This window comes from Sycon ciliatum, chromosome 8 (genome assembly GCF_964019385.1).
Source record: "Sycon ciliatum chromosome 8, ocSycCili1.1, whole genome shotgun sequence".
Taxonomy (NCBI): domain Eukaryota; kingdom Metazoa; phylum Porifera; class Calcarea; order Leucosolenida; family Sycettidae; genus Sycon; species Sycon ciliatum.
In genome coordinates this window covers 22,489,966-22,513,001 of record NC_088650.1, presented here as the reverse complement: position 1 = coordinate 22,513,001, position 23,036 = coordinate 22,489,966, and the positions used below count along the sequence as shown (strand labels likewise).

General features: G+C 49.2%; 2 protein-coding genes across 2 annotated transcripts in view; both read right to left on the bottom strand.

The window, feature by feature from the left end:
• The window catches only part of LOC135822353 (zinc finger CCCH-type with G patch domain-containing protein-like), a 22,629-nt gene extending 8,312 nt beyond the window's left edge, over positions 1-14,317 (bottom strand). The window contains exons 1-8 of the mRNA XM_065335097.1: positions 14,023-14,317; positions 11,198-11,303; positions 10,848-10,921; positions 5,119-5,295; positions 4,031-4,105; positions 3,521-3,615; positions 3,133-3,195; positions 2,242-2,313 (exon numbers count right to left, since the gene is read on the bottom strand). Coding sequence (XP_065191169.1) covers positions 2,242-2,313; positions 3,133-3,195; positions 3,521-3,615; positions 4,031-4,105; positions 5,119-5,295; positions 10,848-10,921; positions 11,198-11,303; positions 14,023-14,073 — 713 coding nt within the window. The 5' untranslated portion in view covers positions 14,074-14,317. The remainder of the gene's footprint in view (positions 1-2,241; positions 2,314-3,132; positions 3,196-3,520; positions 3,616-4,030; positions 4,106-5,118; positions 5,296-10,847; positions 10,922-11,197; positions 11,304-14,022) is intronic.
• Positions 14,318-15,167: 850 nt separating this feature from the next.
• Positions 15,168-15,878, bottom strand: LOC135823628 (prostatic spermine-binding protein-like). Its single transcript, XM_065336474.1, has one exon. The coding sequence runs from the start codon at positions 15,876-15,878 to the stop codon at positions 15,168-15,170; it is 711 nt and encodes a 236-aa protein (XP_065192546.1).
• Positions 15,879-23,036: the final 7,158 nt, after the last annotated feature.

Here is a 23,036-nt window from a genome sequence, read left to right as displayed (position 1 = left end):
AAGTTGTACTGTCCATTGACGTACTGAATTCCTCACCTGTGACAGCAGCGAAAGTGTCCAAGTGGACAAGCCGAGATCCGGTTCTGTCATTAGTCCACAAGTGTGTCCTGGAAGGTTGGCTGCAGAAAGTACCGGACGACCTACAAAACTACTGGCGTCGACGCGATGAGTTTTCCGTCCAAGCCGGGTGTGTTCTGGTTGGCTCACGTGTCGTCATTCCCGCTCCTGGCAGAGAGTCGTTACTGCAGCAGCTGCACGATGGGCACACAGGCATCACAAAGCTATTTCTGGTGGCCATCCCTCGACACACAGATCGAGCACGCAGTCCGAAGCTGTTCATCATGTCAGGAGGCTCAGAAGTCGCCCAACCCAAGCTCTGTTCATCCGTGGGAATGGCCAGGTCGGCCATGGTCTCGCGTCCACATGGATTACGCTGGCCCTATCGATGGCAATATGCTCTTGATTCTGGTAGATAGCCACAGCAAGTACATTGAAGCGTATGTCACGTCTGGAGCAACATCAGCTATTAGTATTACCACACGTAAGCTTCACCAGTCATTCGCTAATCTTGGACTGCCGTCATGTCTTGTGACAGACAACGGTCTTGCTTTCAGCAGCTCTGAATTCGCTGCATATTGCTAGTCCAATGGTATCAAGCATACCCGTGTTTCACCATACCATCCTGCCAGTAATGGTCTCGCTGAGAGAGCTGTGCAGGCGGTCAAGAGCGGCATTCGCAAGCTCGCCTCTGGCGACTTGGAGTCACGGTTGCACAAGTTCCTACTTATGACTAGTTGTACGCCGCATGCGACGACGGGCCAGACACCCTTCCAGCTCCTGTGGTCTCAGCGAAAGCCCCGCTCTTGCCTTGACCTCGTGTTTCCTGATATCGGTGCACATGTGGAATCCAAGCAAGCCAGCATGTGCGGTGGTCGGACGCCATCGGCATCCCAGTTCCTGTGCGGTGATGCAGTTTGGGTGATGAACTTCACCTTGTCCCCGAAGGGGCTCCCTGGTGTTCTCGAAGAACGCTGTGGCCCTTTGACCTTCAAGTTGCATCTAGATGATGGTCGTCTGTGGAAACGGCATGCTGACCATGTCCGTCTGCACATGCCAAACGACAGCTCACCGGAATCTTCTACATCAGCTCCAGTCCGTCATGAACAGTCATTTTCTTATTCTCACTCTCCTAGTCTGTCTTTGCCAAATAATCATTCTTCTACCACCACTTCAGTTTCTGATTCTGTACCCGAGCCTACTCCTGAAGCACCTTCTTCTGCACTGTCTCCTGTACCTGCAGTTTCTATGAGTCCTCTTGCTTCTAATCCTGCTACAGTTAGTTCTCCTGCTGGTGTTCTGCGACGCTCTACTCGTGTGTCCACTGCGCCTAAACGTCTTGATCTGTAGTGGCCGGTGGCATGTCATTTCATACTGTTCTGTTACGAACCTTTCTTTAAGGACGATTCATACTTCATGTCGCGTACGGGAAAGCCATCGCGCGGCCGTCGCACGACGGCTTTCCCGTACGCGAAACAGTTGAGCTCAGATCAACTTTTTCGCGACGCAACGCGTTTCCCGTACGCGAATCGGCCTTTAGTCTCTTCCCAGTAGTTTTATCTAATGGTGGAGGGATGTGGTATCTGTACTTTGGAAATCATTATTTGACTTGGCACGTGCTGCTTACAGTGCGTGTATGCGTAGTTTCTATGCTGATTCTTTCGGTTGTCGTTCTTCTTCTTGTTTTCGTTCTGAAAGTTATTGCCATGAATATCCTCTGTTGAGTATTGAGTATTGTGTGAACCATAATAGTGCTGTCCCTGCGCAATGGTTGCTTTCTCGCCTGCTTCAAATTCTCTTGTGACAGCACCAATTCGATGGTGAATTTTGTACAGCACAACCAAGGCAGTAGGCAAGATATTGGCCCAACCGACCATCAACCATACACAGACTGCAGTCTTCTACCTAGGTTGGCTTTTGATTAGAAGGAACAGCCAGCAGGAATAGTCTAAAGCAGATCAAGCACCTCAGCACAGTGCATTGTACACACACACACACACACACACACACACACACACACACACACACACACACACACACACACACACACACACACACACGCACATACATACACACACAAACACACACACACACATCACCTCACACAGACAGACCATACACGCTCTCACTCTGGATACCCGCAATCACCAAATCAAAAAATACTACAGTGCATGTACAACTTACAATACCGTCGCCTCGTACCATAGGTCATCATGTTCGTATTTCGCCCAAATATTCGCACCAACTCGTAACAAGCTGCAGTCACCAGTCCAGAGAACAAGAAAGTGAGTACTGAATGTAACATAAAGGCTGCCCTGTGAACATCGCATGGAGAGCGTGTAGCACCCTGTGATACTCAGCAGAGTATGAACATCGCATGGAGAGCGTGTAGCACCCGGTGATACTCAGCAGAGTCTAGAAAAGATCACTCTGCACATGATCATAGCTGCAATGCATTCGTACAAACCAACCAATATCCTGGCAATCAAACCACAACAAATCCTGCCCAAATTCATCAGCCATGAAGTGGATTGTTCCAACTAGGAACACACGCTTCTTGCCGAACTTGACACTTGACTGACTCACGACTGCCATCCGGAGCACACGAGGACTATTACCGCCGAAGTTGCAAATTCATCAGCTTAATTGAAAATTGAATCAAGTACTAACGTACGAATCAGTCAGATTGACCTCTTTTCATCCTTGTACTTACGCCACGTGCTGCTCTGGACTCAGCATTCTGCTGATATAATAATTATTATTTCAATATGCATGCAATTAAAATTTCAAGCGAGTAGTGTACAGGTACGCTCTATCACAGAAAAGTGAATTTTCTCATCTCTCCATCTCAACCAGTCTGTCTGTCTGTCTGTCTGTCTGTGCGTCCGTCCGTCCTCTCTCTCTCTCTCTCTCTCTCTCTCTCTCTCTCTCTCTCTCTGTGTTTTAGTCTTTGTCGGTCAGACTGTGTTTATATCTGTATCCATGTTTCTCTCCTCTTCCCCATTGCAACTTGTGTGAAGTGTCGAAAGGTTTGTAATTCAGAGCAGTTCACAGCAATACACACTGGAGACCAACCTGAAGTCCGGTTCCTTGTACGGTTCTAAACTTGACACAAGTACAACATGACCATGGGAACTCCTGCACACAACAACAACAACAACAACAACAACAACAACAACAACAACAACAACAACAACAACAACAACAACAACAACAACAACAACAACAACAACAACAACAACAACAACAACAACAACAACAACAACAACAACAACAACAGCAACAACAACAACAACAACAACAACAACAACAACAACAACAACAACAACAACAACAACAACAACAACAACAACAACAACACAGCACTCAACAGGGGCCACCTTCCAAAGCTACACAATCAACCACAAGCAATAGCACCACCGTGAAGAATATTGGACCAACATACTCGTACAGTAAACCTAACCTGCATTTTCCGTCATCAAAGCGACACTTTCCCTCCAGGAAATGAGGACAAGGCTTGATGGGCATGTGTGTTGGGTGAGTGAACAGAACTCTAACCTGATCACAGCATACGGAAGAACAAAAGAAAGAAAGCAGTCGGCAAGAGAACAATTTGATGCATATATTACGTGTACGCAGAAGAAGGTGAGCAGCCGCATTCGGCCATTGAACATTCTACGTAAATTGGCTACACCACCGATCGCCGACCTCGACCTTCTCTGATGAGGAGGTCTCAATGGCCGAAACAGCAGTCGGAAGAAAATATATTTCAGTACTCCGAAGGAACTTGTTGCTGCCGTGGGAAATGTGTGTGAGAGAGAGAGAGAAAGAGAGAGAGGAGAGAGAGAGAGAGAGGAGAGAGAGAGAGAGAGAGAGAGAGAGAGAGAGAGAGAGAGAGAGAGAGAGAGAGAGAGAGAGAGAGAGAGAGAGAGAGAGAGAGAGATGCATCACCGTAATCGCAGAGTGTACACACCTGATCATTGCCTTCGCTATCCGGCTCTTCAGCACCGTAGATCATAGCATTGTAGTATTGTGTAGCACCCCAGGACTGCTCAACACAAACACAATGTGTGCAAAGGGGTGGATCCAAAAGTCAGCGTTGTCAACTTGTCATCACTCCGCGCTGGCTGTGACATGCAACCATTTTTTTTCAAAGCTCTACTGTATAACTTAGTCGCTGGCAACACAGATGTGCAAAATTTACTTCTTTTTTAAACTATACGTCTTTAGTTCATGTGCAAGATTACAAGTACAGATTTACTTCAAAGTACTGAACTGGCAACATTTGCTATGTGGCTGACAATATTCAAGTTTGTTTCAGTGGACGCCATCCATCTCCACAGTGCCACGTCGCTGTTTCTTTATACAAATAGTTCCTCATCGCTATTATGAAGCTGAGATTAAACTTGCCTGCTTAAGACCTAGCAGAACGCAGTCCATGATCTAGCGGCTGCGCAAGTCGGTCTACTGTGTCAAAAGTACTTAGCTAAGGGCGCGTTCAGACTACCGTGAATCCCGTCAAACCGTGAATGGCGATAACCGTGAAGGACATTCGCACTACCGATAAATTAACGTTACTGGTACGTAAGTTGTGCAGCTCTCACCGCGGCACTGAGAAGGGATTTTCCCTTGTTCCCAGCCTGAGCACTCTTTTTACCGCCGGAAAAGTTTTACTGATGCAGCAGCCGCGGCAGTAAAACCTTTCCGCCGGTAACGTGCCAGTAATGTCACGTGATCAAATCACCTTGGAAACTTTCCCAATCGGTCACTTTTTATCGGTAGTCTGAACGCGCCCTTAGTGGATCTTCCATACAGGCAAGAGGATGGTGGCGCTGATCACATGGCCTGGAGCCAAGGGTTACTAGTGTACAGAGCCATGCCGCTACCAATTTACCAACACATCAAGAACTGGATATATAGCCGCCGTTTGACAATCATGCTCCACCCTTTCGTCCACTGGCCAGACTTTATTAGTACTTCTCATTTATAGGCGACCCGAAACAATTCAAAACGTTCACAAAGCCAGAAGGCGAGTCAAGGTAACAGCGAAAACCATCTCACCTGTACCAATGGCGCGCGGCATTTCATTCCGAGAATATCTGCATCACTACCAGGAATAGGCGCACCACTGTCACCGCTACCATCACCATCACCTGCACTAGGTTGTGCAGCAGCACTGCTTGCCTCAGCAACAGTCTGGTTCGATGGACACGGAGGTTGTGCTGCAAGTGAAGATGGCTGTGGAGAGATTATGTATACACATGTACGCACACACAGACACACACACACACAGGCACACACACACACACACACACACACACTACTACTACTACTACTACTAGCAGCATGACTGCCCAGAGGGGCAAGTGTCACCCCTATGGAAAGGGGACCAGAAAACGGGACACGGATCACAAGCAGGACCGCGAATGTCTGGCTAGGTCCTGCTGCCGGCGGAAATTGCGTTTACAACGTGGGCAGCTGAGGGGCAGAGCTGCTCTCTCAGCAGCAGATGGTCTCGCACCACGATTGCAGTTGTGACGCTTGAACCCGGCCGCAGAACGGAAGCATCGCTGACATGTTGGGCAGTGCTGCTGCCAACAAGCTGAAAGTGGCACAGACAGACTGACTGTTGGTGTAGGAGAACTCGTGACAGGCTGGCATCGATGAACAGAGTAGCCACCCTTGCTGCGGAACCACCTCTGGCAGTTCTGGCATTGCACTGATCCACGCTGGAGCTGGATGGGAAGCCGTCTCTGAGTGGTGCACTTGTGCCGCGTCCTATCTGAGACCCGTGAGAAGTTCCGGTCACACACTGCGCAATGCACAGACTTGGGCATGGTGGAGCTCGACTGAGGGGCAACCCGTACTTCCCTCCACTGTTGGCGGTCCTGAGCAAGGATGAACCACTGAGATGGCTGTTGCAGTGCAACCTTGAGGTCGGTCATCACCGTGTCTTTCCACCGTCGCCGGGGACCACAAAACGGCCGAGGCACAGGCAGCCACCCAAAGAGGAGTTGGAGGGGGGTGCGATCCTCATCCATACGCGCAACGTGCCCAGTCCATTCCAGACGCCGATTGCGGAGGCGTGTAGACATCAGTACTGGGTCTCCCCAACGGTTCCGCAGGTCTGTGGATGACAGCCGCTCGGACCACTGACGAGGCTTGGTGATGCTGAGGACAGTCCGGATGCATTGATGGTGGAATTTATCCAAACTTCTGATATCCCGTTGGAGTGGGGTCCAACACTCTCCGCCATACAGTAATATTGAGGAAACGCAGGCCATGTACAGGTGGCGTTTACTAGAGAGGGACAGAGATCTGTCAGTGAATACCTTCTGGAGGGCTCCGAAGGCCTTTGAGGCTTCGGCAATACGGCGCTTGATGTCGGATGAAGAACGACTGTCAGGGGTCACTATGGATCCTAGGTAGGTGAACTTCGGCACGGCTTCGATAGTGCCAAGGGGGAGAACGATGTCAGCCGAGTCTTCAGCAGAGACCCCATGGCCCGCCGTCATGATCTTCGTCTTGGCGATGCTCACAGTTAGTCCAAATTCTCGGGCAACACTACAGAAGAGCTCCACACCAAACTCAGCATCACTACGGCATTCAGACACGAGAACGGCATCATCAGCATACTCCAGGTCACTAACAGACAGTGACTCGCCAGCCCTGCGCGATGATGAGCGGGGGTAGAGTTGGCCATCGATGGAAAACTGGATGCTGACAGAGTGACTACGACCTGCATCCTCTAGCCGGGCACGCCATGTCTCAACAACCGCCCCGAAGTACAGGTTAAAGAGAACGGGTGCCATGACACATCCTTGTCGGAGACCATTAACCACAGGGAACTCATCAGAGGTGGAGTTGCCAACTCGGACCGAGGCAGAGGTAGAGGTGTGGAAAGCCTTAATCAGGGCCACTAGCTGTTGCGGGACCCCAAGTCGGCCCAAGGCCACCCAGAGAGCAGCGCGTGGTACAGAATCGTACGCCTTTTTCAAATCCACAAACACACAGAAGAGCTGCTGACCGTATGCTTTCTCGATTAGCTGGCAGAGCGAGAAGATGGCATCAACACAGCCCCTGCCTGGCCGAAAGCCGCTCTGGGACTCTGGGAGTTCCGACTCAGCCAACAACTGCAGGCGATCTTGAATCATGCAGCCACACACCTTGCCAACAACATCAAGAAGGGCAATACCCCGCCAATTATCACATTTGGACAGGTCGCCCTTCTTGGGAACAGGAACCAACTCGGCATCGCGCCATTCCTGCGGAACAGTGGCCGTCGTCCAAGCAAGTTGGACGAGATCCAGCAATGCGTCCAGGGAATCATGGCCACCTGCTTTCACAAGCTCGGGGACTATACGCGAGGAACCTCCAGCTTTGCCATTTGCAAGGTGTCTGATGGCGACGACAAGGTCTTCCATTGTTGGTGTGACTGCCAGAGACTCGTCAGGCTCACGTTGAGGGATGTTAGCAACGGTGGAGGCATTGAAGGTACTGGGGACATTGAGCAAGTTCGAGAAGTGAGTGGACCAGCAGTCTTCCTGCTCCTCCAAAGACGTGCAAACTATGCCCTCAGCATTACGGACCGGATGGATGGTGACGGATCGGAGTCCTGAATAGCACCGTTGAATGTCTCGGATGGCGGACCAAACGTGCTTACCACTAAATTTGCCACGCTCCACAGTGCTAGCTCTCTGCTCCAACCATGCACTCTTCGCTGCACCAACTGGGGTACGACATCTACCTCGGACATCGAGGAAGCGGCGGTGGTCCGCTGGCAGCTCTGATTGACGCCACTGTTGATGGAGGCGTGTGCGCTCAGCAAAAAGAGGTTGGAGGATGTCTGCTGCTGCTAGGAACCAGTCTGGTTGTAGTCGAACGGGTTTGCCCAGGTGTGCCTCAGCGCTGGAGGTCAAGGCAGATTTGTATGCCGACCACTTGGCATCAACGGTATCAGCTAGCCCAGACGATTGCAGATGGTGTTGCACACCGGAGGCGAATTGGAGCCGAGTAGCCTGCACGGCATTAGATTGTTCGTCGGTCATACCAGGGCGGGTCATGAGAGCTTGGATATTAAAGCGTGAACGCCGTGCTACTCCGGTGCGAAAGTTGACGGTGTACGACAGACAGAACGATAAGCATACAAGATTGTGGTCGGTACTACACTCCGCACTACGGATAACACGGCAGTCTGTGCAGGCTAGCAGATCTTGCCGCCTGACAATGGCATAATCGATACAGTGCCACTTCTTCGACCGTGGGTGCTGCCATGTATACTTGTGGATACGCTTCTTGGCAAACCAGGTGTTGCACACAGTGAGGCTGTTGCATGTCAAGAACTGGAGCAGTTCCAGTCCAGCGTGGTTCGTTTCCCCTATCCCATTATCTCCACAAGTCTCATACCATGGATCAGCACTCTGGATGAGACCAACCCGTGCATTGAAGTCGCCAAGGATAATCAATTGTTGACTTGGTGGCACTGAGTTTACGCTCGCTTGCAGGGATGCAAAAAATTCATTTTTGGACTCCCTACTTGATCTGAAAGTTGGAGCGTAGCATGCAATCACATTGATCCAGGTGTTTTTGTTTCCGTGGTGGACGAACTTCAACTTGCATTGTGCAATTCTCGACGATACCGCCGTCCATTGGTTTCCTCCTGCCGAGAAAGCGTTCCGTGCACGGCCTCTCAGGACGATGCAGACTCCTTCTCCGCGTTTGAAATTTTCAGATGGTACGGGACGTCCAGACGACAACACGATCGAATCCGCGACATTGTAGATCTCAGCTCCAAACCACTTCGATTCCTGAAGTCCAGCCACTTCGATGTCGAGTCTCTTCAGCTCATTTATGACAGTATTGATCTTCCTGTCCTCGACTACTCTATGTCCAGACGCAGCAGTTTCGATTGGGCCGTCAGCATTCACGAGAGTTCTGACATTCCACGAAGCGAATTTTAGTAGAGAATCGCTTCTGCTGGGGGGATCCTGCCTGCGACGACGTCGCCCGTTTTCTGGTTGCTGGAAAGCTGAGGATGGTAGAGGCGACATCCGAGGGGTAGCTAGCCCACTGCGGATGGAGGACGGAGAGCGGCGCGCCAGTGACAATATCAAAATTTAAATTGTCCTGGAAGACGCGCCGTGAGCCTCTCCGACCTGTATTTCTATCTGGACGCCAGGGGCTCTCCTAGCAAGGCTAGGAGAGCCCTGGGGGGCGAGAACTAACTTAGGGAGAGCTCCAAGTAAGTAGAAGACGGGAACTAGACAGAGCCTCAAAAGATCAAACTGACCTCAAGAGACTCAACTCAACACACACACACACACACACACACACTCACTCACGCACAAACATTCACACACATACGCATATACGCACGCACACACGCACGCACACGCACACACACACACAGGTTCTAGCTAGGAAGTGTGTGTGTGTGTGTGTGTGTGTGTGTGTGTGTGTGTGTGTGTGTGTGTGTGTGTGTGTGTGTGTGTGTGTGTGTGTGTGTGTGTGTGTGTGTGTGTGTGTGTGTGTGTGTGTGTGTGTGTGTGTGTGTGTGTGTGTGTGTGTGTGTGTGTGTGTGTGTGTGTGTGTGTGTGTGTGTGTGTGTGTGTGTGTGTGTGTGTGTGTGTGTGTGTGTGTGTGTGTGTGTGTGTGTGTGTGTGTGTGTGTGTGTGTGTGTGTGTGTGTGTGTGTGTGTGTGTGTGTGTGTGTGACTTTTCTTTCATTCTCCTGGGTGGTTACCAACAGCCAGTGTATGCCGGAGTATGTGGTGTGGTGTGCGTGTGTAGAAAAAATGGAAAAATGAAAAATAGGGATTCACTGGCCAGAAAAAGTCACTTCAAACAGCTGTGTGGTGGATACCAGGCTAAACATAGTGGCGGTCAATTCATCAGCCTTGCAAGCTGTTGAATGGTGTAATCCCAGCACAAGTTGCTATGTCTAACATAGCTGTTCGCTATCATCGCTTCTGCGATGGGCAGGTCTGAGGTGAGGTGAGGTGTGCGTGTGCGTGTGTGTGCGGGGGGGGGGGGGGGGGGGGTAGGGAAGTACCCAGCCTGAACAGACTAGCGTACATGTGCCAGCCCATCATTCCGGGATTCAAAGTACTGTAGCGGACATGGAAATCCAGTCGATTGACCGGGGCCGGCGCCCTCAGCGCGTGCGTGTAGTGCACATGTTGATCCGATGGGACCAGCGCGCTGCAGCGCATAAATGCATGTGTGTAGAGCACGGCTGCATGGCCAGCGCCCCTGAGGCCGCTAGACGTGCGACCGGATTTCCATGTCCACAACAGTAAATTGTAGAATAGTAGTACATGTAGTATGTTTTAGTATTTAGAAGTACAACACCCACAGACGGTTTTAGTAAGATACAATCATAAGCTATCCAAGTGACTTGACCTCAGATACCATATACAGCTTCCAGGCTAAATACTAGTACAGATCATTATGACCATGGGATCCGATACTCAAGTTGACTTTTCACTCAGCTGCAGCCCTCGTAGTAGGATGACCTTTTCCCTAGGCTGCAAGACCCCCTTCCCCCCCCCCCCCCCCCCCCCAACCACACACACAACCACACACACACGTTGCCTGAGCACTAACTTGAATTCTAAAGCCGTACTGAGCTGTTGGCCTACTGACAATCCTTGCTAAGCCATAATAGGAAAGTGACTATCATGGCTGTGGATACCTACACTTAGTGAGAACATGGTACCACAAGCACTGCATGCAAACATGGTACCACAAGCACAGCATGCAAACATGATACCACAAGCACTGCATGCATACCTGGCTGGAACTAGGCTCATCATTTTCGGACAACATCTGAAGCAGTCGGTTCTTCTTGGCAATAAGCAAGCTTTCTGAACATGACCAATCAAGCAAAACACAAGCGAAAAATCCTTGCCAAGGAACGAATGCAGTGTGACTAGATAGACTTCTAAAAAGCTAAACCTGTCCACAGTGTGTGTGTGTGCGTGTGTGTGTGTGTGTGTGTGTGTGTGCGTGCGTGCGTGCGTGCGTGCGTGCGTGTGTGTGTGCGTGCATTGTGTGCGATTTCAATAAAACAACTGGATGTTGAATATTTGGTCATTGTCAGTGAGCGGATGGAGAGCATACTTCACAGCAAATTACCATACCTTCCGTTAGTTTGCGTAGCTCACGGAGTTGCTCAAGTAACTCTTGCAGATCAGCAGGCACCTGACCATCGGTGACTGAACCTGCCACTGCTTCCAACTGAGCTATCTACACAACGGGGAGAACAATAAGCATGACGGTGACAACAACAGCAACAGAAGAAGAAGCAGAACAAGCACCAACAACAACAGTGACGACAACAAGACAACAACAATGTTAAGTTAATGATGGAGGCTTCAATAGCAGCAGCCACAGCAACACCAACAAGAACAAAAGGAAAAGGACTGATGTGATAGAGACTAGAAACAAACAAAAAACAAGCAGGGGTACGAAGTAAGGTAGTTTAAAGCAGCAGCAGCAGCATTGGTCCTGTTGATTCAAGAAGACGTCCAACTCTCCGTCACTGCATACGCCCTCCAGCCAAAGTTGTTCACCACGCCAGCAACATGATTCCAAACAAGTGACATCTGATCAATGGCATTCACCGCCCAATAAAACCAGCCAGATAAAGCATTCACTAGCAACATGATATCTCGTGTTTCTCAACCATAACTAGTACACATGCACAGGATTTCCTTGTAACCAATAGATAAATTCCTGGTAAAAGCGACTAGGAAAAGCAGAACCAAACATGCTCTCCTTGGTGTCTGCTAGGCCATGTCCAGAACCACAGGTATGGGAGCCCAACATCAATATATTATACTATGTGTAGGTCCAGGGCACTCCCCGTCATAGGCAGAAACAGAAAAGAATATACAATCCCATAATCAGTCACTTCCCTGCTTCATAATGCGCTCCCGACCGACCCCTTCCGCTTGCACATCACCGCCATAGCAAGGAGGACAATTCTGTTGAGATGTTGATATTGCAGTCCCTCCAGACTGCTGTTTTGCTCCAACAGAGCTCATCAGTGGAGGCAGTAGATAATGAATGATGTGAGGTGCACCATGAATGGTGTTACATAGGGCAAAATGAGTGTAATCGCACACTTTCTCCATACTGTAAAAGCCTTTTAAAATCGCTAGATTTAGTACTTTTTCACTAGTTTGAGGGAAAGAGACAAACGGGAAAAGTCTGAAGAAAAAATTTAGTACTTTGTTACACATAATCATTATATGTGACGAAGTACTAAATCTAACGTGTTAATGAGGAGAAATCGGTCGCTAAAATGAAAAAAAGTTAGACGGAAATTGATGCTAATACCGGTACCTTCCTCTCCACTCTGGTGTTGAGCAGTGAGAATGAGTGAAAATTATTACCTTTTGCACCTGTTGACCGGTAAAATTTAGGAAATCGTTCAAATTGCGCCTCATTAGAATAATGGCTCGTACCGTAGAAGTGCGGCATGCCCAAGAAACTAAGGTGCAAAAGGTGCTAACAGCTCCTAACATAGGTGATAACGCAAGCGCGCATTGCTGGGACGTAATGCGTGCTTGCGCTAATCACTTCTATCACCTTTAGCACCTCCATTTCTTAGGGTGTGCCACACTGCTATGTAGAAAAAGTGTGCAACTGCCAGTTTCAGTCCAATAGGATCATTCATTCACCTCGTATCATTCATGTATCTACTCGTAGACCGCCACTGGTGAGCTCTGTTTGGAGAGAATCAGCTGTCTGGAGGGTCTTCGATATCAAGATATCAAAGGAATTGCCCTCCTTGCTATGGTGGTGATGTAACGGGGACTGGGTCGGCCGAGAGAGCATTGCGGAGCGGTGAAGTGACTGATTTCAAGGTAATGGTCAAGGTAAGGTTGTTGCTTATTTGAGTTATTTCTCCCTTCTCAACATACAGTCATGTAATAAGAAAGTCATCCGGCTCACAAGCCTTTGATCAAGTTGAAACATGCCAGTATGGCCATGCAGTGTCTCAGCTTGAGATACTGTGCATTCATGCTGCTGGGGTTCGAACTAGTGCGAGTTTGTACTGAGGAGAAATCCAGTTTTATGAGTCCTCACACGGGCGATTTGTACATTTCAGTCATGTACCATGATTGTATGTACCCGTCGCAAGAGAAGCACGCAAATCTGCAAATGCACTGGATGTGCACCCACAGATTTTCTCTTATAGCAACGATAGCGAACAAGATCTGAATGAGACAGATCAAGACTTGCGCCAGATAACTGTCCAATCCACACAACCTGCGAAGCCACGTGAATCGACCACCAATGCACACCTGGTCTACACCACACGGAGTACATTGGCAAAAACAGCCAAGACAGTTACCTATGCACACCCTACGCTTGCTGGGGTAACCAGTATAGACAGCACGCTGCTTTGATAGAAGCAGACACTAGTGCACTGGTACCTTGAAGTGAAATTGGAGTTACTTTACCAACCAACCTCGGCTACTGAGTACTGGGAACCCAGAGCCAACAGACATACCAACAACCTCAGCCATGAAAGCTATATAGTAACGACACACTGGATTGTGGAGCCGAAACTAGTCTAACTTCCAAATGCTTTGGCAAGAAGGTAGCCTTCCGACAGGTTTCAGTCATGTGTGCACCTGGACTCGTTGTGCTAAGTGAAGTGCACACAAGTCACAACCTGGCAAAGCAATGGAGGACATAATGAAACATTGGTTTAGCCTCACTGTTGGTGAGCCCTTGAATTCATAAACAGAATTCCAAAAGGGCATTTAACTGCACAATGCAACGAAATTATTGCATAGAGTCGCAAGAACTAAAGATTGCAGGCTATCTACCTACTTCAAAATAAAATGGGAGGCGAGCAGAATCATGTTGTTTTCTCATTTATTCCCAAACACACTTCACCAACATGATTGTTGAAACTTTAAAACACTCAGAACAAAACACGAAGACATACTTGAGCGTCATAATCAGCTAGTGATTGTTCGAGGCTAGCTTCCGACTCCATCTTCCAAGACAATAAAATAAGTTCACGAGGAGAACAAAGCTATTTTCTGAACATAATCCCTTTAGAAGTCTCTCCTGCTCCAACTTAGGAGGAAGCAATATCTACTATTGTGCTGTACGTTGTTTTTTTGCTGCTTGTACTTGTGGGAACACTTCTTTCGTATTGTTCTGCTTGAAAACAAGACGTCCAACTCAAAACAAACTTGAAGTCTACTATTGGCTTTGTGATGAAGCTTCGAAGTGCAGCTTCTTTCACTGTTTCAGCTTTGAATATTTCATTTTTGAACATTTTCCCCATCCTGAGCTTGGCACACGTGCAAAATGCATGGATTGGGTCCCATGACTACCGAGTACCAGCATAGTCGCCCGTACCGCGTACCGGCGCGGTGTGCAGTCGACTAGTCAGCACTGAAACAGAAACAGCACCACTCCATAGCAGGTCCGTCCCCATAACAGGTACACTATTGTGAAAGGTCCATGGTGACTACGCACTACATGCAGTACTGAGTCATGGCTCTCTTGCAAAGACCATGAAGATACGCTTGTGTCACACGTAGAGTAATAGCTATTACTAGGAAATAGGAGTAATAGTAATAGGACTGGAAACTGTTCGGCCACAGGCGTATAACAGTCATTCACTGAGTCAATCATCGTGCTGCTGCATTTATTCGAGAAGGTGAGAAACTATAACTTTCCAAAATGCACCATGTTACCGTACTTTTGTTTTGTAATACTAATACCGGTAGTAGAATACAGCAGCTCACACAGTGACTGATGCATGTATAGATGGAGCAAGAGTACATAAGCTCCCTGAAGTAGGCATGTTGTATGAGCGACCGTAATCCTATGCTGTGAAATATATGACTTGTGAGTTGTGAATGTGGAATACAGTCTGTGGCATCAAAATGGTTGGTTCCAGCGTGCAGGTCCATGATAACCGTGCCGCCTGCAAGCGCATGTGATATGTAAAGTGAATAGCTTGCAAATAGCAAGATGGGATGAACTAGATTGAGAAAGTGAAGGTGAAATTGCCCAGCTATCATTTCTTAGCACCTGTGATGACCGCGATCTTGGCATAGCACGCTCGACCTTGCTTCATTTCTTGCCACGGCCGTAGTATGGAGGCCTGGGTGTGCGCCTGCGTCGGTAGTAGACGATGCGAGGCGGAGAAACTCTACGCCTGCGATAGTACACACGTGGAAAGCGGGGCAGACGTGGAAAGCGGGGCAGACGTGGAATGCGAGGCAGACGTGGAATGCGGATACGGGGCAGGCGTGGCAGACGGATGCGAGGTAGGCGAATGCGGCGCAGACGAATTCGTGGAAGGCGGATCTTCGGCAGAACCCGCTTGACGAGACGGCCCAACAGTGGTGCTGGGGAGCGACTGCTAACTGCTTTGCCATCCTCCTCGGTGACATCATCACCATCATCGCTGCCTTCCTCATCCATGTCATCATTGATGTCATACTGATCCAGATCATCATCATCATCATGTTCACGCACATCCCCGTTGTCATACTCAACATCGGCATTGCCATCACTGCCGGCATCATCACCTCCGTCATCTCCACTGTCACTACCATCACCATCGCCACCGTCATCTCCACCATCATCCTGTTGCTCTGCCAGTTGCTGGTCGATATGTTCAAGAACATTGGTTAGATCCTGTAGCATGTTCTTCTCGTCACCATCATTGCGGACACCATCATGATCAGCTGTGACCGAGTTACGCTCTATCTCCCGCGAACTCACTCCACCCACAAGAAGTAGCCCGCACAGGCAAAGAAACAAACGAAGGGAGGTCATCGCCTCGATAAGGGCAGATCGGATTTCTTGGCCGGACTGAATCCCCAGAACAGAACTCGACGTGAATAACGCTTGGAATATCACCTAGGTCTGTTCTGGAGGGCATCAAGCTCTCAGCATGCCTTTTATACAGCACACCGCCATAGCAGGTGGGGTTCTAGTTGAACTGGTCGATATGCAGGAGAATATCCGCTGACTATGATAGTGATGGCGTTTGGAGGGGAGGCTGAGACTCTGATACCAATGTGTGCCTGATACCGCCGCCGATTCATGTATGGGAGGCGAGTCGGGATTGGTCACTAGTGCCGGAGATAACAAGATCTGCCAACAACGAGACGGGTAAGCAGCAAGATAGGCAACCAAACGGCGAGCCGGTTCCTACCGGTAGTGATGCGGACTAGCACCAAACTCCCAAACTCCAGGACAAGGCACACAATGCAGAATGACGTGTTGGTGGGGGGGGGGGGGGAGAGAGAGAGGGGCTTAGGTACTTCAACAAAATGGAAGTACATGTACGTTACTGGTAGCGTGCACTCTTGCCCAAACTAAACAACAAACTGTACTGAAAGTCTAGTCATGTATCATCATCATTGTACATGTACATGTATGTGAAAAAAAAACTATTTTAACTACCTTCACTGATGAGCCATGTATTTGCGAAACAGCTGTCTGAAGGAATAAAGGTTATCAATATAGTCTACGGAAGTGTCCTCGCAGTGGTGATGGTTGTGTGCAGGAGGGTCTAGTCGGCTGAGAGCGCAGTGCAGTGGTGGAGGTGATACTCAACATTTTCTTCAATGGCCAAGAGCTCTGTCGCACCCTCTAATAACATGTATCATCATTGTGGCCGAAAATCATCAACCTTCAATCGGCCCTCTACTACTAGTTATTGGCCGTAGTCACTGCGCCGCCTGGTGAACCTAACATTTCTTTCAAGTGGGGCCTGACCTTCAATCAGGCAGGCTGCAAGCGATCTGTCCTGATACTCGGGCTGTTGGTACCGAGTAGTACAGTGTTTGCCGGCTGGAAATGGGAAGACGCCGGCCGCCCATGGTCTCATACCGGATATTCGCATTCGAACGCACAGGCTAAAAGACATTGCGAAACCATGCATGTCGAGTGAACTTCAAGTCTTTTACTAGTAATAGTATACAGCTCTAGTCGTATGTATGTACGAGGACATGTACATGTAGATCCATCACATATTTGGACATGTAGATCTATCACGTATTTGGACATGTGCTAACACAACAATCCCAGGTCATCCCAACTGTGTCTGTGTGAAAAGTAGACTATGAGTATGAGCCGGACCTCATTTCATTTGTGCCCTGACTCAGCCGACCAGAGCAATCACTCCTAACTCGACTCCAGCATCAGTGCACAGGAGCTATTCTGGTTTGTTTTCAGCACCGGGCCGGCAAGAGGTCCCTTAGTCAACGCCGGCGCACCTATCAACACGAAATCACGTGTGCAATTAATTCATCGCACACCTTTGGTACTTCATTATGTTCATAGCCATGCTGCCTTTGCCTTGCCTGTACTCCATCGTACAAAAGTAGTAGTTGCCATGCACGAACACACGGCAGGGGTGCAGGGGATCATACATTATTATCAATAGTACATAACCCAGGGGTTTATGGCCGAAACAGCTTGCTGTCTACAGCATTGGGTAACCCAGGGGTTATGAAATCTTGATTATATGTAACGATCCATGGCGAGTCACATGCGCATAATCCGATGTCTTCTCTTGCCAACTAAACCAATTGTGATGGCTGAAATGCCTGAAACCCAGAACTGCGATTCCCAAGCAGGGAAGCACACCATGTGACAGTGCAGCCCAGCGATAGACGCTCCATGGGAGGCAGATTGGACGGCGTGACGGTCTTAAGACCAAGCTATTCAATACTGGAACCACTAACTCCCTTGAGAATATCGTCCAACGCCAACTTGTCCGCCACCTTCGAACCAACCAGTGCCTCCCTACTACTCAATTTGCCTACCGTCAGCACCACTCCACTGAGGATGCCCTCTGCCTTCTCACTGACAGTCTCTTCGCTGCCAAGGACAGGGGAAATGTGACCGGACTATGCACATTGGACATGTCCAAAGCATTCGACAAAGTCCGCCACACACAGCTCATTGTCGATCTGTTTGACGTCGGTGTGTGCAGATCAGGCCTCACCTAGTTTACCAGCTACCTAACTGCGCGAGAGCAGATGGTCTGCATTGGGCCAACCACGAGTCAGGCCACTCCCTGCACGTGTGGCGTACCACAAGGATCTGTGCTAGGTCCGGTTCCATTTTCCATTTACACCCGCGACGTCCCCTCCGTCCTGCACCCTGTAACCAGCATCCAGTTTGCGGACGACATAGCATTGTATTCCTCGCAGAGTTCTGTTGGGGCTGTCTCCGCTACGCTTACGACGGCAGTCACCAACCTAGCTGTTTGGCTACAGGCGAGGGGCCTTGTCATCAACTCTACCAAAAGCCGAGCTGTGACCTTTCTTCCTCACCGACAGGTGGACAACCCTCTCGTGATTGTCCAGTGTCGTGGAGTAGCCGTTCCAACAGCATTGACTACCACATACCTTGGTGTTGTACTTGATAGTAAGCTTTCATGGGACGCTCAAGTCGACCGAATTGTCAGCAAGACTACCCGTAAGATTGGTGCGCTGTGGCGAGCCCGTCGCTGCCTATCACGATCTGCACGCCGTCACTTCGTCCAGGCTGTTGTCATCCCTGACATAGTCTATGGCAGTAACGCCTTCTTCCCCGCGCTCCTTGGTCTCCAGCTTGATCGCCTGGGTCTGCTACAGAACAGGGCTATCCGAGCTATCGACGGCCACCCACCCTACACAACCGTGTATGCCCTGCTGGTGCAGCACGTAGCCCTTGGCGAATTATGCCGGCATAATATTTGGCATAATCTTGGGATTTCGTCAAAACATTATACTCCGGCATAATATACGGATTCCAACGTGTAAGGTCGGCAAAATCTTTCGGTTTAGACAAAAATTATGCTTAGGGGCATTAATACAGCTTTGTCAGAAAGCCTGCAGGTGTTTTTTTTTAATACCCCAGTTACGACTCCTTGTCATAGCCCTTGGCGGATTATGCCGGCATAATATTTTGGCATAATCTTGGGATTTCGTCCAAAAATTATTCTCCGGCATAATATACGGATTCCAAAGTGTAAGGTCGGCATAATCTTTCGGTTTAGACAAAAATCATGCTTACAAGTATGGCCGTGTGTGTATGCGTGGTTGGTCAGGCCATGGCCAAACCAACTGTTTTTAACTGCTGAGGAGGTTATGTGAAACCACCATATCTTACACAAAGTATGAAACACTGTCTTACAGTCTATGGTATGGCCGGACCAATGAAAAACTGCTTCCGCCGGTCCCGTTAGTTACTGAGGCATCACTCAGTGTCCGGGCCTCTCCCATGCATACTTTGTGTATGATATAAATTATGCCCTCCACAGTGGTAAACACGTGTTTCGGCGGCCAAAAAGTCGGTCCGGTGCATGCAGGGAGTCGTAAAATACCTGGTCCGGTGGTACCCCGGTTCCAGAATACGCCTGTACACACCAACGTACACTAGGGACCGGCGGATTCTGCTCGAAAAGAAGTGAAATTGGCAGAACCATACAAACCTTATGGTGGGCAATTCCTCGAATTCTGCTCCATTTCTTTATCCACATACCAAACATGCATAGAACTTACCAGACAAAGTACCGAATTCTGCCAATTGTTCTGCCGGCAGAATCCGCCGGACCCTAACGTACACACAGTAGTTAGGAAGAAGACTTTAATAGAAGGTTATAAAAACTCCAAGTTTCACGAGGCTCTGGGAGATCTTCTCTCCCTGACTGGCCTGAGTCCCTACTGCAAGTACTGGTGTGTACGGACTTCACCCGTCACGGTGTTGAGCACTCTTCGCTCGCTGGGGGACTTTTAAAGTCTTTGCTTATTCACCAACATACCGCACTATACCAAGACATGTACTGTTTGGAGCTAGCACTCTCAGTGTGCTGTGCCTGCATGTGCCATCACTTTCCCACTTTGAAGCCCAGCTCCACTATGCACAGCCATGAACAGCTGCTGCACACATGTACCTGAGACTGTCAGTAGTGTCCAGCGCATACAACACCTGCCCCCCCCCCCCCCCCCCCCCCCGCATGCTCCCATCCGGACACAAATGATGCGCACATGATGGCATGAGCATAAATTCACTGAATGTTGCACTGGTTCGCAACGTACCTCGGGTACTTAGGCTTATAGAATGAAGAGAGCTTGTGTGAAAAGTGCTCTGCGAGGCCTATAACAATATACAAAAAAAGAATACTCAATGAATACATAGATTATAGAGACTAAGAGACTAGTTGTCTCAGGATCATAAACAGCATGGTGCAGCAAATACTACCTGGGTTCAAGTAAACTGATGAATATGTTGGCTTACGGTTGACACAGTGCAATGACTTTGTACTAAGTAACGTTAGTTACTCGCTATTACATTACATGTAGCAACGCCGGGTTTGTGGTAAATGTCCCAAGCACACTGTGGCTGCAGTGATCATATCACTCTCGCCAAATGCCAGTAAGGCTGTGAGAAAATTTGAAGTGCAGAGGCCGCTGCCTATGCAAATATGCCGGGTGACTGGAGCCTGCTGAACACACACACAGCATTGGGTGTGTTACAGAGCAGGCTATAAATCTTGACGATCGTCCACATGTAGCACCCTAACATAACCTGGAGCGCAACCAGGCGGAACATACCTCATACCGTAACTGTGAAATCCTATAATATTATGAAGCTCGAAGAGCACATCAGTTTTAACGAGGAATGCAACAGTATGCTCAGTCTCAAGAATCAGACTAAGAGTGATCTCTTTGCGGGGGGGGGGGGGGGGGGGGGGGTACGGTGTAAATGACTGTGAGAGGGTGCGACAACTCTTGAACAAAACCTAAAGCTCTCTGGGGATGCGATTGCACACCAATCTTCACTTTGAACAGAGGGGTACACTGCGGAAGAGTAGTCATGGAAACTGTGTTGGTGAAAGGCAGCAAGGAAGTTTTCACTGACTCAGGAGATGAATTGATAAGGTCCAATTATACCTACTGAAATGCCTTGCTGTACTTGCTCAACCATTGCTTCTTCGACATGTAAATCATCACAGAAGACTGTTGGCCATAGTGTTCTGGACTTGACTTGCATTTTGTCGGGGACTTTTCGACGGTGGCGGACTGAGAAAGGCACTTAGTCAGAAACATATTCAAGAACTTCCTCATTATCGCACCACGAGTCAGTGTTGAGTAGTGGAGCCTTGAATAGCGTAACGGAGCACGGATTGTCGAACAAGTCAATTCTATCCATGGCCATGACCGCAGGTGACTGGAGAAAGTAGCTGATACCAACATCTGTGATCTTGTCCTGAACGAGGCAGACATGTCTCAAGCGGCGATTGGCTTCGCTGAGCTCAACAAGGGCACGAGCTGTATCATCTCCGATATCGTTGTGTGCCAGTATCAGCCAGCTGATGTGTGGAAGATGTTTCAGGCATCGCATAAGGTCCGCACCAACCTCGTCCGACATGCCGGTCCTTGTAAAGGAGAGGAAGCGGAGCTGTTTGCAGCTAGACAAGCTCTGCAGTAGACGGGGATACTCTTCATGGCTGGCATCGATACCGTGGAACACTGGGTTGTTCTCAAGGGTCAGTGCACGAAGGCCTGAGCGTGGTGATGCTGCAGCTTCCAGTAACGAAACTGTTCCAGGCACTCCGATGTTGTTGCTGAAGAAGCTAATGACTTTAACGGATCTATTCTCAGCCATGCCTGCCATTGCTAGCGTGGTTACCCCCGTATCAGTAAGTTGACAAAAGCCGACATCAACGATAGGCAGTCCAGGGTTGGTCGCAAGGTACTGCCCAAGTGCATCCATCATGTCATCAGTCAACATGCCGTAAAGATTTCCACCTTGTTCCTCCACTACTTCCTCCACGGAGCGTTGCAGAACTGAGTTGCCGTGGGCCCAGTGACTGCCGCTGTCCACAATGTCGCTGCCACAATTGCCGGACTGAGCAATGTCCTCGAGGAGCTTGGCCGTGATGTTGTTTCCCTTCAGGGATATCACACAAGTCGGTAGAGGCTGACGATGTCCAAGACTGCCACTAGCAGCTGTTGACCTGTTACGACTGGTCTGCACTCTTCTGGCGTGCAGAAAGGCAATGATGCTAGGCGCCAGATCGTCTCTCAATCCGTTGTTGTCAAAGTTTAGACGTTGAATGTTAGAATGTGAATGCAGAGCGTGCAGCGTACATGCAACATCATCTTTGGACAGTGTGTTGTCACGTAACCAGAGTGTTGTCAGGTTCGGTAATTTCTGAAGCAGTGTAGCGAAGGCCGCTCCACAACCATTCAGCAGGTTGCAAGCCCCAAAGTCGAGCGAATTGAGGTGTGGAGAATCTACTAGGCCGCCAGCAAATGCTCTAAGTCCATCGTTAGATAGAGCCCTTGTGAGATCAGGATGACCTCCAACAGAGAGCAATGATAGGCTTGGATGCTGGGCACACCGAACGAGAGATTCATAGTCTTGTCCGGGCAAGAAGTATGCACCATTGAGTGACAGGCTCTTGAGATGGCTCTGCTGCGTTGAGTCTGACAAAGCTGCAGCAATGCTCTCCAATGGAGAGCCACTGAGACGCATACCACCGACATCAACGCTCACCGCCTTGTCCAGCACGGTGGACAAGCTGTCAAAGTGCTCAACTGAGAGATTGCAGTCATAGACGTTCAGTCGTGGTACCCGGTCAGCAAGCTCAAGGACTTTGCACATGGCCAAGACGTCGTTTGTGTCCAGGCGTATTCCACTAACGTCCACACCTTCTTTGGCCAGCTTTGATGCAGCTGCTGCGTACACAGCCTGGCTTGGATGGTCGTCATCAGCTGCTGGAACATCAGACTGGAGCGAGAGGTAGTTTTCAAGCAGTGCACGCATCATGAACAAGAACATCTTCTTGCTCAATCTACCCGTGGTAGTGTCGGTCGCAACAGACCGGACCACATCCAACGCAGAAGACAGGTACTGCGGATGGAGCTCGCCGAAGACGAATCGCCAGAAGACGTGGCGGCTCTCCTCCACTCCTACATCTTGGATGCA